The sequence below is a fragment of the Phragmites australis genome, chromosome 6 (genome assembly GCF_958298935.1).
Source record: "Phragmites australis chromosome 6, lpPhrAust1.1, whole genome shotgun sequence".
NCBI classification, from domain to species: domain Eukaryota; kingdom Viridiplantae; phylum Streptophyta; class Magnoliopsida; order Poales; family Poaceae; genus Phragmites; species Phragmites australis.
The window spans coordinates 4,607,507-4,627,310 of NC_084926.1; the positions used below are offsets into that span (position 1 = coordinate 4,607,507).

A 19,804-nucleotide genomic window follows, 5' to 3' on the forward strand; every position below is an offset into this window, starting at 1 on the left:
CGAGTAGGTCGTGGCAGTGGCGTCTGCCGAAGCAAAGGTGCCAAGTGGTTGCTGTGGTGCAGGTGAGGGGAGGGTTGACAGGGCCTGGGTAAGACGAGTGTGAAAAAGCCCATGGGCCGAGATGTAAACTTTTCTTTAGAGTTGGTAGGGGCCGCGCGAACGCGTACCCCCTCTACCACAAATTATGACGTCCACTCTCCCACTTGGGGAGATGGTAGGCCAGCGCACCCACCAAGTGCAATGTGGGCCACTGATCTAGGCCATGGGCCCTCATGATCGCCCATCGACCCCGTCCAGGTAAGTATGGGTCAACGTCGCCCCAGGGCCGCATCACATAGGCAGCTCGTGCAGCCGCGTCTAGCTGAGGCGTCGAGGTGGGACTAAAACCGCGCGCCCCTGACTCCCTGAGAGAAACCACAACGTTGCGTTTCCGTTGGATTCGGCGTGGACGGTTCGGGCGGTGCTGCGCTTGGTAAGCAGCGCGAGATCGTGGTGCTGCGCTGGGCCGACTAGAAGTGCCAATAGATTTGGACACGGACTCGGATTCGGATTCTTTTTCTCAAATGGATTTGGACACGGATTTTGCCTTGGACGTGAGTAAGCTACCCTTATCGACTTCAAACCCAAAACACAGGGTAGCACTGGACCTGAGCTTGATTTGGAACATGCTAATTTAGGTCTCGGAGATGTATGTATTCGTGCTCGAATATGCTGGCCCACTTTGTACTTGAAGCCGAAGGAATAAATTGTCACGTGGATCTCATACATTGGTGGGTTTTCTCCTGTTGCTTGAACGATGGCACTCACAAGATGTCAAAATTTATGCATAACCTAATGCTGTTACCAACGTCTCGATATTGCATATGTTGGTTGCGCTTATTTCTAGAGAAAATTGTAAATACCTCTACAGGCCATTTGAAATAGCAAATACCCTTTTCAAGTAAAATACTCCCATTGCAAAATCCCCTCAAGTATCTAACTTGATGGCATGTTAACATATTTTCTGTAATATGACATTGAATGCTCTAAGTAGTGCTAGCATGGAAATGCGGGGATATGTAAGGGTCTAACAACACATTAAAGTCCATCGAATCACATGTGTCATTGCATTTCTCTCTATAAATCAAACCAAACAAGAAGTTTAGTGGGCTGTGATATGTAGTTTAACTCTCCTACCTATGCTATCAGCTTACATGGAGCACTTGAGGATGCATCACATTTATTATATTAATATGACCTCAAGTAAGAACTCTGAGGGGGGTTTTGCAATAGACTTGTGTGTGTTAAATGTATCTATAATACTTATAGGGGTATTTACAACTTCACGTGACTTTTATGATCAGCTTACTTGTAAAATATAGTCGTAATTGTGATAGCCACCACGTAGAGAGTATTTGCAAGTTTCCCTTATTTTTATGGTCAGCTTACCTGTAAAATATGGTTGTAATTACTATGGCCACCACTAGCTAGCACTATCACAGAAACAGTAATAACAGACACAACATCACAGACGGTTACCTAAAAGCCGTCATTGATAAATTACGCATAGACGGTTGATAGAAAAAAGTGTTTGTGATATTTCCAACTATCTAGGATAGCGAGAATATATAGACGGTTTTACTAAAAGGTCGTTTGTGGGTTGATGGCTCTCGGACACAGACGGTTTTCCTGAAAAATCGTTCGTGTGTTGTTAAACGACATAGACGGCTCTGTATGAAAAACCGTCTATGTCTAGTAACCGTCTACACATAGACGGCTTTTTAGTAAAACCATCGGTGTGTTCTCACTCTACTAGACACAAACAACTTTTTTTATAAATATCCGTCCGTGTCCAGATGATCAACATAGACAAGTTTTTATAAATATTTGTTTGTAGTATATAAATATTAATACCAAGTCGGATGAAGAATTTTTTTATATGAAAATTATAGTTTTTGAAAAGATCTACAACTTTATAGTTTGTAACTTTTCATTTGAAATTATTTAGATACCTAAATAACTGTTTAAAGTTTTGTATAACAAAGATCGAAAGGATAAAATATTATACTACTATTAGCAATTACATATATGTGAGATAGTAAAGAAGCTATGCACGAGGCATGAGGCCATGGGTTCGACGTCTACAAACCGTACGGATGTGTATTTCACGCAAAAATAAAATCGCGTGACTTGTGAATTTTTTTATTTTATATTATTATTTTCTAAAAATAATATCACATACGGTTTTTATTGAAAACCGTTTGTACTTTGTCATATTACAGATAGACATTTATCCATCTGTTACAAGCTCAATATCACAAACAATTTCAAACAGACGGTTTCATCCTCATTCATAATTTACCTTAAAAATCATATGTGATATAGTGATACGTGGCAGTGGGAGGCCTTGGACTTCCCCACCCTGCCGGCCATCAACGACAGCATCACGGCGGACACGTTCTCGGCGCGGTTCCGGTCCCTCGCCAGTGAGATGCACCCGACGGACGTGGCCTACCATGTGGACGAGCACATGCTCATCACCATCACGGTGAACGAGATCGCGTGCGCGCCAAACGAGTGGTGTGAGGGTCCCATGGCGAACCTCAACAACGTCAGCTTCGACGCCCACGGCACACGAACACGGACATCCTCGCGTTCACTACAACCACTTGGTCGACGGCGTGCACAGGCCGGACTTCAACTTCACGGCCGACGACCTCCCGCCTGAGCTCAGGCTGACGCCGCGCGGCACAAGGGTGGAGGTGGTGTTCCAGGACACAGCGCTCCTCAGAACCGAGAGCCACCCCATGCACCTGTTCGGCTTCTACGTGGTGGGGCAAGGGCTGGGCAACTTCGACAAGCAGAAAGGACCCGCCCGGCTAGAGAACGAGCTCGGTGGTGGGGAGCGATGGTGCTCGCCTCAGCTACCCGGGTTCAATCCTTGATATATTCCTTTAAAATAAATCTATAGTCTTATACGCGTGGAGTCATAATAGGAATGTGACACCACTTGTAAAGCTTAGTTGACTTTTATCAACCTCCTTATAAATGTGTGGTATCTATAGGTTATAGATTTAACATGTGTTTTAAGATATGTGTAGAGTATAGTTTGATTTTAGACATTGTAGTATTACAGCTGTTCCTCCTAGGCTTCAAAAAAGACCCGGCCGGCTACAACCTGGTCGATCCGCCGTGCCAGAGCAGGGTCTCGGTGCCCAAAGCTGGGCGGTCCACGATCCGTTTCCGCGCCGAAGACCCTTGTGAGTTGCCGTGTCATTGATCCAACAGGTTGTTGTTAGACTGGGCTTGCTGGCCTAGCCAGGCCCGAAATGACTGTTGGGCCTTTGGACCGGACTGAAATCGGTCAGGCTCGGGTCTATCTTGTTAGACTGGAAGGAATGAGCAGTGTCTCTGCCAAAATGCTGGCATGTGCACTTTCCTTGAAAAAAAAAAGTCGTCATGTGCAGGTCTGAAACGATTAACTCAGTAACGCGTCTGCTTGTTGAAATGCTTACGATTTTTCTCTTCCAAAACCACTGGCATTCCTTGTTCAAACTTAGGTTGGAAGCAATGAAGAGTCCATGCCAATACGGGTACCACTGTACCAGATTATTTTTAGTACGCATGTTTGGCACGTTCTACCATGCATGCATGTGTCTCTTATAGTGGTCATGCTCTCTCTCCCTCTCTCTCTACATGTTTTTTGCACGTTGTACAATGCACCCATGTAGAGCTGGGACTTGGGACTTGGGCCGGCTCGGTCTCGTGTGTCTTATGTCACGTCGTGCCATACTTACTAGGTAGGATTGTTTTATCAGTACGGTCATACTCACCAGACACGATTAGTCTATCGTGTCGTGTCGTGCCGGTATGAGTTAACTCCAGAAAGATTCAAACATAGCTCTTAGCATACTGTATTGTCGTCGTGCCGTGCTGGTCCAGGCACAGTCCTGCTTTATGTCACCTAACAATACTTATATATTTATCTTTTATCATCTCACACTTGTATCTCTTATGTTCACATATCTCTCTTATGCTCCATATTATCTGATGATACTTATATATTTATCTTTTACTATCTCACACTTGTATCTCTCATAATTATATATTTATTTTTTATCATTTTTCATTAAATAAACAGAGTCTTAATGTCTCAGGTTTTACACGCACGCGTGCATGTGTCTCTTATAGTGCTCATGCTCTCTCTCTCTCAAACCACCGGTATTCTCTGTCCAAACTTATCTCCGGCTCTGACGAAAAATCTTCGTCGATTCTATCCATAAACAAAGAACTGATCCATGTCTTTGACTCACCAAATGATTGAAATTTCAAGGGAAGGCACGGCGGTACTTCTAGAAGAGACCACGGCTGCGTCAGGAGTCTGAACTGAATAGTTTTGCAGGTCTGAGAAGAACCATCTGTTCTGCTTCCTGCAGGCGTGGCAAGACCAGCTGGCCTGTCAAGTCTTCAAGACATCTAGCTGGAGACATGGAGGAAAGTTTGAAGTTTCGTCCCACAGATTACTCGGTTTTGCAGAAACCTTTGGAGTATAGTACTTTGTCAAGGCACAGAGACGGGATTGACTTTTTGTTGCATTGGCCATTTGGTGATTGACCTTTGTCCTTTCCTTTCCTTGCATTGCCTACTTCAAACAAACAGACAAAGAAAGAAAGGGTCGCAGAAAACCTAGAAAGCGGAAACTAATGCAGACATTGTACGTAGTTCAATGTAATTAACTTTGATCGAAACTAATGCGTAGTTCTCTGTTACTTTGATACGGAACGAAAATGTGCAACGGTTTTGAATATTGACGTGATCTTTGAAATCCAACTTTAACCATTAACTTGTATATGTCATTGTACATTTATAAACATAACAAAATATAATAACATAAAAGTAATTTTTAAGATAAATATACGCATGTCACTTTCGTATATCTAACCTATTATCTATATAAGAGATAAGTTTGAGACAAATCTACACAAATCACTTTCACAACGTCAATGTCATATGTGAAGGGGCTGTTCGACGAATAGGCCGCAGCTTCGTGTTGGACTTTTGCTCTGGGCCTCGGGACGTTCCTAATCTAGCCTCTACGACCATTTCGTATTGGGCTATTATTGGCTAATTGGCTCATCCATACGTGCTTTTCTTTCGTAAGCCATGCCATGCATGCATGCACCAATTGAAAAGTCTGTACGCACACGTTAGCTTTCGTTCACTGGCATTTTTTCACATACGTGAAATCTATAATATTCCATGGGTGAAACGTGGGAGTTGAGCTGGCATGAGAGTGGGTTGTCGTACTAGTCTGTTTACCCCTTTAAATGATCATGGCTCCCGGGCCTGGCTGCCGACTAGGCTGTAAAAGAAAACTGGACACACGTGACATATTCGAATTCTATTCGTTATAGCCTCCATTTAAGTTTAGCTTAAGATCCTAGCAAGCTAAGTTTAAACCTTAGTCACAATCTCACGAGACTGTCGAACTCAAGCTTAGATAGCTCGTCAAAAGCTCGGTTAACTCTAACAACTTTATGTCGAGACAAAACCGGTGACTATTCACTTTAATCAAATTTATTTTTTATCAAACTTAAGTTCGTATCAAATTTAAGTTTAAGATGACAAGCTCGCTAGAGCTGGCTCGTTGACAGCTATGCTACCGACGGCGCGTGCTCTACTGCTCTCGCCAAGGCATGGAGGCGACAGGGTGGGGGTGGGGGTCGCGCGCTCGGTCCAAATGCAAACATCTCGAACAAAAAGAAGTCAAAATGGAAACGTCTCAAAAAGAAAAGGCCGGAATGAAAAAATTGGCTACGTACCAGTACGTTCAACCAGTTTGAAAATTTGGCGGTGAGTTCCTCGGCTATTTGCGTACGTATCCAATACATATCTGACCTAGCCTTGTATACGAGGCAAGTACGTCTGCTACTCTGTGATGCCAACAGCTAGAATATCCTGTTGCAAACTCTGATCCGATCGGACGGCCGTCATTCGTCTATTTCTAGTCATCCAAATTTCTCAAGCAACTGTTTAAACTCCGCGTGACGTAAGAAAAAACAGACCAATTTTTATGAAAATAAATTATATAGGACCATGTCCAGAAAGAACTCCGTAAAATCTTATCCCGACCATCCATCTCTTAATCCAACGGCTGAACTGAGAAGGATACAGTGAGAATGTATACATGTCATCATACGAAAAGGAAGTTTTTGTAAGATAGAATCTTATAAAATTTACTTTTATAGGAATTGGTCCGCTTTTTGCTTGCATCGAGCGGAGTTTAAACAGTTGCTTGAGAAATTTGGATGAATATAGATAAATGGATGAATGACGGCCGTCCGATCGGATCAGAATTCGCAAGAGGACATTCTAGCTGTTGGCATCACAGAGTAGCAGACGTACTCGCCTCGTGTACAAGGCTAGTCAGATTTGTATTGGATACGTACGCCAATAGGTGAGTTCCAATACGTATGCCAATAGTCGAGGAACTCACCGCCAAATTTTCAAAACTGCTGGTTGAACATACTGGTATCTAATTTCTATGTGTGCATCAGTAGTAGTGCTTCCTCATTCGAAAATGCATTCACTACTACAGGACATGCAATAAGTAGTGTCTTATCTGTACCGGTTGTGCTAAAATCGGAACTGAAAATGTATCAGTATCGGTTTTTAATCTCATGTGCGCGCATAATGATTAAATCGCTAAGAACCGGTACTAAAAACGACTATAAGTGCTATTTCGTGACTGGAACCGACACTAAGTGCGTCAATAATAATTAAATCACTAAGAATTGACACTAAAAATGACTATCAGTGCTAGATCGTAGATGAAATCGATACTGATGTATCAGTGCCGGTTCCAGCCACGAACCAACACTGATAATTGCTTTTCAGTGCCGGTTCCAGAGTCAACCGGTAGCGAAGGCGACTGACCTAGTTTTTTCATCGATTTGATTTTAGCTCATAGCCTCAAGTCCAGCTCCACTTGGCTCACGTCCGCCACGTCTTATCTCTTTTCCCACGCCAGATCCAACCTTATCTCTTCGCCTCCTCCCCACCGCCCCTCTCCACTAGCCTCCTCCCCTACCTCCTCTCGACCGCGGGCCTCCTCCCAACTGCCGGGCACTGACCTCCTCCCCCACCTCCTCCCCACCTCCAGGCACCGACCTCCTCCCCACGCCTCTCCCCATCGGCCTCCTCCCCTGCCTCCTCCCGACCATCGGGCGCCGACCACCTCCCCTACCTCCTCCCCACCGTCGGGCTCTAGCCTCCCTCCTTGCCTCCTCCCCACCCCCTCCCCACCGGTCTCCTCCCCACGCCCCTCTCCATCGGGTCCTCGCCTCCGTCGCCGCCCAGAGTATGTCATCCTTGTCCTCGTCGAGGCCATCATCGTTGCGGCCAGTGAGGCGTCCAGGGTCGCCGATGGAGCGGGCTCGCCCATGGCAGCGCTACCCTTCCCTCCTCTCCGCCTACATCAAGTGCCGCAAGGTTATCTCTAATCGTTCATGCAGCACACGCGCGCCAAGAATTGCAGAAAGATTGTGAGATATGTTGTATTGAATTTGATTGTGAGATGTGTTGTATGAACGAGATAAGTCGATTCTTGCATTGTTGTATTTAATTTGATTGTGAGATGTGTTGTATAGATGAGATGTGTTCGATGAGAGTCAGCTGTAGGGAGCTCGGTGGCGGCAGTGACGGCGGAAGCGGCATCCGAGCTGGCTCGATTCCAAGCTAGATTGGATACCGCTCCTGTCGCCACCAATTTTCTCTTTTTTATTGTCTAGAAATAGCAATAATGTCAAGTGGACAACTGATACTAATAGTTAACAACTATCAGTATCGGATGAAGAGTACGGGTTGATAAATCGGTATTAAAACCGTTTTTCAACCAACACTATTAGATCTTTTTTAGTAGTGATGAAACTAACGTGCACTACCATTTTGATTCACATTTGGCAATTGCGTCAAGTTTAAAACAATCTGAGAGTAGAAAATAAGTGCATGCTCCGTTGATGGTCACGACTGTCGCACATGTGCTACGTACTGTAGCTGCACCAGTGCATGTGAAAACAGAGAGTGGCGACTCAATGATGCAACTGGATTACATGAGATCAGAAAGCTTAGTTTATTCGGTATAAAATTATACCAGGAGCCGGAGGACGGGAGGAACATGGTCAGATCAACTTGTAATCAGGTGATGACGCCTGCATATTTACTTGCACCCATTCGCAATAAGTTAGTCGTTGGACAAAAAACAATTCGCTCGCAAATGCCTTTTAATTTATGCACAAGTAAAACAGTCAGCAGCCATGCATGCGTGCACAACTATCCTGGACGTGCGCATGCATATTCAACGGTTAATATATACCTACCACATCGCAGATTACGCGTCCATGAGCTAGTCAAATTGATCACCTCATCAGCCTTCAAATGATGAAGTATATACTAGTTTAAAACTAGCCCTAGCTACAGCTAGCACCCCACACTACTACAAAACGTGCGAACCAAATCAGTTCAAATATGGCCATTCCAGTCGGATTAAAAAAAAAATCTGACCGTAAAAAAGGTTAATTTGTCCAATCGTTTTTTGCTCCTCGCGTGACTTAGAATGTGACAAACGGTTTTGGACAACACCTGGCTGGAATATATTTCAGTAGGTTTTAAGTTAGAATTCGACTGTGATACTTATATTATTACAGATGACTGGTTGTATAAAACAACTGTCTTGGATCTAAATGTGATAATACTGGATTATCAGAGTCGTTCTATTTTAGTCAGTTAAAAAACCAACTGGAATAGCCCTCACGAGCCGACTGGAATAACGTTTTTTTGTGCTAGTGCCACATATAAACAGGCTCGATCGTGTATGCAGCATGCCAGCATCGATCAGAACACCATGGCATGCCTTGAAAACTCGAGTTCCTTGACCCGTTCCAGGGGAACCGCCGTGGCAGTTCCCGGGAAAGATTCAAGGCCCGGACCACGTCGTCGTCACACGCTCGCGCGCGCGCGCTCGCGCGCCACGTACCGCGGCGAGGTCACCAATCGACCCACGCTAAAGGAAGCATCTCACGTCGTCCCCCGCGCTGCTTCTGATGGAGCTAGCCACCATGCATTTGTCGTCGGCGAAGAACATTAGACGTGGAAGAGTCGTTAAGCTAGACACAAGACAATCATATGAAGTCATCTGCAGCAGGGTAGTTTAGGAACTATCAGCTGGCGTCATGACACATGCATGCATTGTCGGTTCTCGGTGCGTTTCCTATAAGTACCAGCTCCATCTGCTTCAGACGAGCACCATCATCGCGCGCAGCAAGGCAAAGCAAAGCACATTGCACTAGCTAGCTTCTGCTTGCTACCAAACACGATCCAAATTTGCTCGAGGAAAAGTACATACACACATAAGTCCAGAGCTTGTTCCTTTACTTCCTTTCAGCATCGACGCCGGTGACACCCGACGATGGGTGTAGCTAAGGTTCCTGCAGTGCTTTGTGTACTGCTAGGTGTGGTGTTCACCTTTGGAACTGCAGTTAGCCCGGCCCAGGCATCCAGGGCTAATCACTACGATTTCTTTGTAAGTCGATCCATCCACTTGGATTTATACCCTTGAGTATATCTGCACCATCAAATCTACTCCCAGCCTTTTGAGCCTGAGCGCGCGCATGCTTGCAATATTATTTCCACAAAAGAGCACGCTCTGCAGTATGCAACAGGCAGAAAAGGCGGGTCTTTGGAAAGAAACGTTTACCTTCTTGAGAGAGAGGAACTAGTTTCGTAATTTTCAAATATATCTTTTGAAAACATAGCAGGAGAGCTGGTACATAATTTTAAAATATTTAGGTCAATGTAATTGCATGCATTCATTTGCATATGTCAGGTATCTAATATAGTAATATAAACTGCGAGATACTGTAAGAAGGAACCAGTCCTAGCTAAAGCTGTCTTCCGAGTACTAGTCACTCATCTAGAAATCCTACTTGTCTTACTAATATAATCATGGAAGCTACAATATTAACCCATTTTCCCGATGTGAACTGGTGATATGATCCCGATCACTCGCGAAAGCAACAAGGGAACACAGCAAGTTAATCTCTCGTCTTCCATCATCCGAAAGCTTGCACCGTTTTGCTAGTTACAGCTTCCTCGACGGCGACTGAATACACGCATTGACGAAGACAATTAAAGACGTGTGATATTTTGCAGATCAAGGAGGTTAACGTCACCAGGCTCTGCCACGAGAAGACCATCCTCGCCGTGAACGGCCAGTTCCCCGGCCCGACGATCTACGCGCGCAAGGGTGACGTCGTCGTCGTCAACGTCTACAACCAAGGCAATAAGAACATCACCGTCCACTGGTACAAGAGCGAATCCTGCCATTTACATGCATACTAGAGCTTCGTCTCATATCATCACCAGCCAGCTGCGTATACTTAACGTGTTCGCTCGCGGCAATGGCGGCGGCGCCATGCATGCAGGCACGGCGTGGACCAGCCGCGGAACCCGTGGTCCGACGGGCCGGAGTACATCACGCAGTGCCCCATCCAGCCCGGCGCCAACTTCACCTACCGGATCATCTTTTCCGAGGAGGAGGGCACGCTCTGGTGGCACGCGCACAGCGACTTCGACCGCGCCACCGTGCACGGCGCCATCGTCATCCACCCCAAGCGCGGCGCCACCTACCCGTACAAGAAACCCCACAAGGAGATACCCATCATCCTCGGTGCGAGAATCAACTGGACTGTTACTGCTAGCTGGTTATGACTGTCTGTGCAATGCGTTGTTTTAATCTGAATGCGCGCGCGCGGCTCAAAATTTTGCAGGCGAGTGGTGGAACGTCGAAGTGGAGCAATTGCTCGAGGAGACCAAGCGGAACGGCGGCGACGTCAATGCTTCGGATGCGAACACCATCAACGGCCAGCCCGGCGACTTGTTCCCGTGCTCCAAGGACGGCACCTTCAAGGTGCCCGTGGAGCACGGCAAGACGTACCTGTTCCGGGTCATCAACGCGGGGCTCACCAACGAGATGTTCTTCGGCGTCGCGGGGCACCGCCTCACGGTGGTCGGCACCGACGGCCGCTACCTTAAGCCGTTCACCGTCGAGCACATCATGATCTCGCCGGGCCAGACCATGAACGTGCTCCTCGAGGCCGACCGCGCCACGGACGGCTCATGCAACAGCCTTTACTACATGGCCGCAAGGACGTTCTCTACCAACACGGGAATCCCGTTCGACAACAGCACCGCCACGGCCATCCTGGAGTACACGGACGCACCGCCCTCCGCGGGGCCGCCGGACTTCCCCAACCTGCCGGCCGTCGACGACATCGACGCGGCGACGGCGTACACGGCGCAGCTCCGGTCCCTGGTCAGCAAGGACTACCCGGTGGACGTGCCGGAGCACGTCGACGAGCACATGCTCGTGACGATCGCCGTCAACGTGGTCGCCTGCGGGCCCAACGAGAATTGCACGGGCCCCGGAAACAACCGCCTCGCGGCGAGCCTCAACAACGTCAGCTTCGTGAACCCCTCCATCGACGTCCTCGACGCCTACTACCACTCCATCCGCGGCGTGTACGAGGCGGACTTCCCCAACAGGCCGCCGTTCGTCTTCAACTACACCGACGCCAACCCGCAGCTCTGGTTCACGAAGAAGGCCACCAAGGTGAAGGTGGTCGAGTACGGCACCGTCGTGGAGGTGGTGTTCCAGGACACGGGCATCCTCGGCGCCGAGAGCCACCCCATGCACCTGCACGGGTTCAGCTTCTACACGGTGGGCCGAGGGTTCGGTAACTTCGACGAGAACAAGGACCCGGCCACCTACAACCTGGTAGACCCGCCGTACCAGAACACGGTCTCCGTGCCCAAGGCCGGGTGGGCCGCAATCCGCTTCCGCGCGGCAAATCCTGGTGAGTAATAACTCAGAACTTTTCATTATGGATGAACTTTGATCTTGTGTGAATTTTATTTTAACCGTTGCGTTTTTTTTCCTTCTTGTTTAGGGGTGTGGTTCATGCATTGCCACTTTGATCGCCACACGGTGTGGGGAATGGACACTGTGTTTATTGTGAAAGATGGCAAGACTCCGGAGGCTCAAATAATGCAGCCTCCTCCTAACATGCCCAAGTGCTGATGAAAGAGCGGGATGACAGCAATTTGCAAGGCAGTCAAGCAAAAAAAAAAATCCTGGTTAATTCATTTAATTAATTACTTCGCTATACATTTTTTAGCCGAGATGTACCTCCAATATATTGCTCAGTTGAGATACATGAAATTAGTGCTGTTTGTATATTATTCCATTTGGTTGGAAGAGAATAATCCATTTGCTGTATCACTTAATTGTTTTGGTTGCTTGTAAATTGTAATTCATTCTTCAAGTGTAATTAAACGATGTTTTATTATGGGCTTATGTTTTGTGTCTAATGCAACTCAATATAGACAGACGTTTCACATTTCTTTACTACTATAAAATCATGATTATGAGAGATAAAATTGGATAGATATTCACTCATAATTAGCGCGGCGTGTACTCCTCCCTGTTGGAGGAGGAGGTCGGGTCGCCAATGCCGCTGTCGATGTGGGCCCCGAAGCGGAAGCCCGAGGACAGCGAGTTCAAGAACCCAGGCAAAGGCCAAGCCAATGGTTCACCACCGTGGTCGCAAAACAATGGAGGACACGGCCAGCCGGAGTAGAGGGTGTTGTTGAGGTCCCTTCACTTGCGGGGTTAGTGGAGCTAGCACCTCGTGGAGGAGACGTGCCTCCCGAAGAGCATCCGACCACCATGGAGGTGTTGAAGTAAGGGGGAAGTCCTCAGCGAGCCGCCATCGCGCATCCGGGGTTAACCGAGGGTGTTGATGTGAAATCACGGGTTGTCGGCGGGAATCGCGCTGGAGCGGGTGCGCCGCTGCTGATGCAACGCGCCGCGGTGGAGGCAATACGGCCCGGGCAACTCGGTCCTAGCACCGTCAGAGCGGTCGGCACAGGTGTTAGGGACGGTGGCGCCAAGACGACATCGACGGAGATGTCAACCTCCGGTGGTGACAGGGTGGCTGTACTCACGTTTGGTGAAAAGGAGAACGGCGCAAGGCTGTGAATTGGGCAAAAGGCGAGGGCACGAGGAGGAGCAAGGTCACCACTGTTGGCCGCAGTCGGAGTCAGAGATGGGTGGCCCAGGCTGGCGTGGTGCCTCACGACCGCAGAACAGCGAGGCACGCGCGGGACATGGCCACCATGTCCGTGGGAGCGACGACCATGGTGGTTGCGATCCAGAGGAGCATGGTGGTGACGCCATCAACCACCCGTGTGAGGCCCAATACGGCGATGATCTTGGCACATGACACGAAGAAATGAAAAAGCAATAGAAGGTAAAATCCATCTTGCCATGGCTCTCATATGTGACAGAGGTCTTCGTGCCACCAGTGCTTTTTCGTTGATCACTCAGTGGAGATTAAATGGTTGATAACGTGTTGAGAGTAATTTGGATTGTAAAGTAAACAGTGGACAAATATAGATTTGAACTCTTATCTTTCATTGATGATTGTTGCAAATATATATATGTTGATGAGTGTCCATTCGAGAAGACATCCCTCCAAGACGGACACCTATTCGATCAATCAAACATCGAGAATGACTGATGATTAGACGAATATCACTTGATTTCTAACAGCTCCGAGGACAACACCGCCGTGCACCTATCTTCCTGCGTCCTTGCATGTTGCAATCACAACAAAACACAACGACAACACAACCAACTACAAATATTCAGTCCACAAACATATCTGACATATGACTTTTTTTTGAAGCCATGTCTGATATATGACTTGTTTTCAAAAAGAAAAGAAAAGGTAACATGATAGAAGAGTCTAGTGTCCGAGTGGCATCGATTTATCTCGACTTATTCCAAGCAAGATGATAATTTTTTTAGATAATACTACAATATAACTGAAGACTTTTGCAATCCACTGTGCGCGCCAACTTGAACGGATTACGCCTCTTCTTTGCCTCCATTGGTATCAGGAAGCAGCGAGGTGATCAAATCAATCCAAGGCATTGTGAGATGAAGCTGTTCAGGTCCTGCAAATCTGCAGAGGAGCAACAGCTCCAGCCACCTCCTCCCAGGCCGCGACCTGAACGAGGTCCGGTACGCCCTTCTGCGTCAGGAGGCGCTTCCTACATTCCTCAGCGGCGGTGAGACCCGATGAATAGGCGCCGTGCATGGACCCGGAGTGGTTGGCGCTGGCTGCCTCACCAGCGAAGTACAGGTTCTCGACAGGGGCAGAGAACCTCGCGCACACGTCGTCGGCTTCCCGACCATGTCGCATGAGTAGGATCCCAGAGAGTTCGGGTCAGAGCCCCAGTGAGACACCGAATACTGCATCTGCAACAACGAACCATCAGCAAATGCTAATTCATCGGTCGCATGAACATGCATTCAGAAACTGCAAATGTATCAAGCATTCAAGCTACATAAACAAGTGGTATGCAACAATAACTTACAGCTTTAGTAGCATCTGGAAGCATCTTCTTCAGGCGAGATATGACCAAATCGATGGCTTCGTTGTCTGACAGTTTCTCCACTTCCTGCGTGAACCTTCTAGCAGCCATGTACACGAGGACCGGATTGGCGGTGGCCTTGTGAAGGTTCAGGAAGTACCCACATGCTTTACGCGTTGGGCCAACCATTCCCAGCACCTCAACGTTGGGCCAGAAGACTTTGTCGAAGTGCATGGCGATCTTGTTCTCATACCAACAGCGAGGTCCGCGATCGTGGAACTCTTCCAAGGAGGCAGTTGAGGCTCAAACTTGATTAGATTTGCCTTAAGCACACCAAGAGGCACAGTGATTATGCAAGCGTCGGTGAAGTAGTTTGTTCCATCTTCAGGAGTGACCTTAACTCCATTGTATTGCTGGGTAATTTTGGAGACCCTGGAGATCATCATTCAAGTAGAATAAGCAAAATTATGTATCACTGGATACGGTAGAAAGAGAATGGCAGTCATTCCTTTCAGACAAACAAAATGAAGCTTCAAATGCTTACGCAATGCAATAATATTATAACACTACACCATCACGATTTCTCCAAAACACATTCAGCACTATAATTGCTAGAGTCACATTCTCGTGAATTTTCTGCAGGTTTAAAATGGGTTCACCCACTAAAATTTCCTTTGAAATAATGTGGAGCATGTTCGCCAAGAGTACTACCCAACACTTCATGTGGAAGTACAAACCTTTGATTGAGTCAGACGTCAAGGCCTTGAGCAAGAACCTGAATTACAGGATAGTATCTATTTACCATCAGTCCATGTCCACCAGTAAGAACTCGCTCCTGCGGATCGAAAAAGGAATGAAAGGTTAGTGAGATAGGAGCAACTAGAAATAAGTTGGCAAATTCAGTCCTCGAAAGCAAACATGAATTTCTACATAATGCAACGGTTTGCTAAATGGTAGACTTCACTCTGCACCAGTGCATAGCACTAACTTGATCCCAGTTTTTTAGAGAAATTTCATCTGCATCTGCAGCAAACCATGCCTTGAGTCGACAGATACACCATTGCAAGACTTGATCATCTAGACCTTCTAGCCTACAAAGTGATGAGTGATGACCATATCAGTCAGGCACTATTGCCACCTAACAAGAGTGAACTCCGTGATTTATATCCAATTAAATTAACAAATGACAGTGTGATACAAGAATACTTACTTTAGATGGGGGTGCTTCTCAAACACTAAAGAAATTGCCTGTAGAAGAGGCATGTCATGTTCGTGCTCATCACGTACTTTCACTGTCTGTAATGCAGCACATATCATGGAGTAAGCAAGAAATGCTCTTAAAGAACCAAAGTACATCACATGAGTTCACTATGTACCTCTTCAAGAATTCTCTGAAACGTTTCTCCAACCTTTTCAACTATCTCTTTTGGGACCTGATTTCCATCTTTATCGAAGAGAGCATAACTGGGAGGGCATGACCAAAATGAAATGCGAGAGTAAGATGTATGTGGCAAACTAAGAACTCCTTCTAAATATAAAACTACTCATAGAACTTTTAGGTAAAAGAGCTAATAGAATACCTTTCTAAATCATGATCATACATAACAGAGTTGTCATCACTAGTGCGATATAACCTTAGCCCGAGATAACCAATCAGTGGTGCCAGTGAATTCTCATTACACACACCGTGTAGCCTGAATTTGATAAACATCAACGCAAAGTAAGTAAAAGCTCACGGTAGCAAGATCTTCAATGGTTTGCCCCCATTAAGGAAATTTGAATTAGGACAACTAACAATGAGGCTCCCATATCAATTGGGCATCCAAAGGAGATGTCGGTATGAACACGACCACCAATACGATCTCTAGACTCCAAAACAGTCACCTGATCGTGCAGAATTCGAGTCAGTTGATATTAACACACCCCATATCATCAAATCGATTTAACATGAATATTCACCACTCATCAGTTACCTTGAATGAGGAATTGGAGAGAGCACGAGCAGCTGTGACCCTCGAGATGCCCCCACCGATCACGATGACGGATGGAGGCGACGTGCACCGCCTTTCAATGGTCCGGAGCAAAAGGCCTGAATAATCATTTTTAATTAGCGTTCAATTAAGGGAATCAGATGAGGCAAGATCTCTACGAGCTTTTGCAACCCCTAGCTTAAAATTTTCTACTCAATTCCCAAATATTCTGAATAATAAGACATTCTGATCTAAATCTCCTACCATTTTTTTGAAAAAAATCCCCCTTTTCTCTGATATAACAACATATAAAAAAAATTTCTTCATAAAAACAGGAATATTGAAAAAATGTTTCAATACCTCCAGTTTTGAGGCCATTGGAATCCATAGCCACCACCGCCGAGGAAGAAGAGAAAGAGGAATAAGCAGCAAAAGGTCCCTCTGTCTCAATACACGCAACCGCGAACACGAACGCAGTTCACAAGAGATTACTACTATTATTACTCGTTAAATTACAATTACTACTAATACTACATATGGGAATCGAGATGAAGAAGACGAATACGAGGAGGCCGTCCTGGCGGCGGAGCAGCGGCGGTGCGCAAAACAGCTCATACCCCTATCTGGCTCCAAACCGGCAATTCACATCCCCCGCACACACCATGCACGATCTCCCTCATGATCTTCACTAACACGACACGAAGAGCCGATCCGATGGAAAGAAGAGAAGATTTACCCTCCTCCGTTCCTCTTCGGTCGGTGGCTTTGATTTTTTTTTTTTGATCTGGTTGGCGTGTGTGTATTTTGGGGATGGAGTTAGGAAAGGGCTAGGGAGGGGGTATTATATAGGGGTAAGTAGTAGAATATCTTATCAAGAGGCAATGAGACGAGGAACGAGTTAAGATCAATCCAGATATTTGAATCTTAATTGGTTAGCCTCTTCAGCCCTAGTACCAAACCAGGGCTCGATCCCGGCCGATTCAGTAGCAGCCTGCTGCCTTACCACCGGGCTCGTTCGCCGGGGGAATTATATAGGTTGGAGAGAGGAGAAGTTAATAATGACACGATACAAAAGAAAAAATTCGTGTTAAAGGTATTGGTGAAAGATTTATACAGTAGATAAAAGAATTATTAGATAAAAGAGATGAACAACTGATAACGAAACGAGCAAAAACTCCAGCTCGACTCAACTCGTTAAAAGCTCGAGTGAGCTCGTTTGGCTTGTGAGCTGGACTGTGTGTTGCGTAGAGGCCGCGGTAAAGCGAGATTCCGTGGGAGGAGGCACTCCGGTCGAGGATCTTCGTGCAGTCAGCGGCGGCGTTGGAGGCCGAGGAGGAGGATACGGTGAAGTATGAGCCGCCGACCCTGGGAGAGGACGAGCAGGAGCCGAGCGGGCTGTTCTCCATGCTTGGGAACCGCTACGTGTCAGCATGCCATGAGGCAGCGGTTGGGTCCCGCAGGCCACTGCCCCACTGTAGCGCAATGGCGAAGGTAAAAGCGGCGAGCGCGAGTGGCATCAGTGTGAGGAGGAGTAGCATCCGCGTGACGAAGGCCCCGAGCGACGAGGCGACAGAGGAGGTGAAAAAAGGCTACCGAACTTGAGGAAGTAGATGATGCGGTGCTCGATTCGACTCGGGAAGCGATGGATTAGGGGAGAAAACCGGCGGAGAGGATCTCAAATAGCTCCTGGGCGGTTAGCCAGGGTGGACCTGAGCTTGGCTCATCGGAGTTGGCTTGGCGGCAACGGATTTGGGGCAGCAGTACACTACTATTGCTGGCTCTGTGGCATGGCTCAGCTGTGAGGTGAGGGAGCGGGGAAGGAGAGGGGAGCCGGTACATGTGGATTAATGGACCGGTTAGGCCTCTAGTTAGCGGTGGGCTAGGTAAATAGAGCTGACTCGAGTCAACTCGTTAGCAAAATAAGCTAAAATGTTGACTCGACTTATTATCAAATATAAAGAGCCGATCCAAACAGAGTCAAGCCATCTTCAAGCCGAGCTGGCTCATGAGTTTCGAGTTTTTTTGTCTAACCCTATTCATAATCATTTGGCTTGCAAGTGAATATCTATGCAACTTTTTCTCTCATAATATTTCAACATGAGTTAGCTATTGGAAACACACCTACTGTACCAGTTTACTGGCCTGTCTAATAAAACACGTAAGTTCCTTTAAGAGAAAAGGATAAACAAAATACCACAAGGTTAACCGACCATAATCATTCGGTGGTATTATAAATCTAAGGAATAAGGATGCTTAGCAACCCCACCTTTTACATTTCGTCTATTTAACTCTAAACTATAAAATCGGGTATTGTACCGTGAAGAAACTAATATTGTTTAAATAACCCTATATGATAGTTTTGGAGATGGTTTTGCCAACATAAACAACATGTACTACGACATGGTGCTGACTGTGCGGTGCTCCGTGGCATCGCCAGCCCATCCAAGTGCAACGGAGATTAACCATTTGCACCTGCTCACTTAATTATTCTATTTCAAGAAATATGGACTACAATATTTGTCTAATTAGAAATACCCTCTTACGGAGAGCTAGATTCTATAGTAGACTGTAGAGTTGATCACCATAGAGGCCTCGCACTACAACTAGGCAACAGTGGCATCAGTAGAGCTTGTGGCTAGAATGAAGAAGAAATAAGAGGATTAGAGGAGAGAGAACTGATACATGGGCTAGATTTTAAGAACTCGTTTGGTATAGTTTTGGTTTTCAGCTCTATATTGTATCTAGAGTTTTGTATAATAAAATAAAATAATTTAAAATTTTATTTTATTTTAAAACAAAAATTATATGGCTCCTCAATTTATTTATAGCTCTAGATCTAAGATTTTTTAAGCTAGATTTAATCAGCTTTAAATATTTTTGGATCTACATAGCCTAGCAGAGAGCAAGAAAAGGCAAAATAAAGAAAGGGTTAGCACCGTGTCGTGGACCACAATTGCAAAGCCAATTCCAAATCTACCTTTAGGGGTTATTTTAAACGGTATCGGGTATTTAAGGGATTTGATACTCGGTTTTATAGTTTATAGATGTTGGAGTATTAAGTAAGTGGACATTCTGGCTAATAGGCTCTATGAAGGATACGATGACTGGTGTGGGGATATTTTCTGAGCCCTGACCCATCGCACGACTAGCGCGAGGCTTGCACGATTAGTCTCCTTGTGATACAATATGATCTCGCGATCAGCCATTGCTGATTGTAGGACGTCCATACTTAACTCGTGTAATCGTATTTATTGATATGTACTTAAGTGTTTTTTCTTTCTGTCTCTAGCGAACAAAGTCGTGACCGGTGTAGATGAGCAGTACCTCGTCATGTAGTATTAATTGTTACGGAGTGGGGT

The 19,804-nt window shown here is 46.2% G+C and overlaps 1 protein-coding gene, 1 non-coding gene and 1 pseudogene across 2 annotated transcripts; 1 reads left to right on the forward strand and 2 right to left on the reverse strand.

Annotated features, from left to right (window-relative positions):
* Window positions 1-145: 145 nt before the first annotated feature.
* LOC133923310 (U1 spliceosomal RNA) lies at window positions 146-305 on the reverse strand. Its single transcript, XR_009910571.1, has one exon. It is a non-coding gene; the product is annotated as a U1 spliceosomal RNA (small nuclear RNA).
* An 8,997-nt stretch (window positions 306-9,302) lies between these two features.
* LOC133920369 (laccase-21-like) lies at window positions 9,303-12,436 on the forward strand. The gene is made up of 5 exons (XM_062364988.1): window positions 9,303-9,559; window positions 10,189-10,340; window positions 10,461-10,705; window positions 10,806-11,891; window positions 11,985-12,436. The coding sequence occupies exons 1-5, from the start codon at window positions 9,446-9,448 to the stop codon at window positions 12,113-12,115; spliced, it is 1,728 nt and encodes a 575-aa protein (XP_062220972.1). The 5' UTR covers window positions 9,303-9,445; the 3' UTR covers window positions 12,116-12,436.
* Window positions 12,437-13,628: 1,192 nt separating this feature from the next.
* On the reverse strand, window positions 13,629-17,247 carry LOC133920370 (polyamine oxidase 4-like; annotated as a pseudogene).
* Window positions 17,248-19,804: the final 2,557 nt, after the last annotated feature.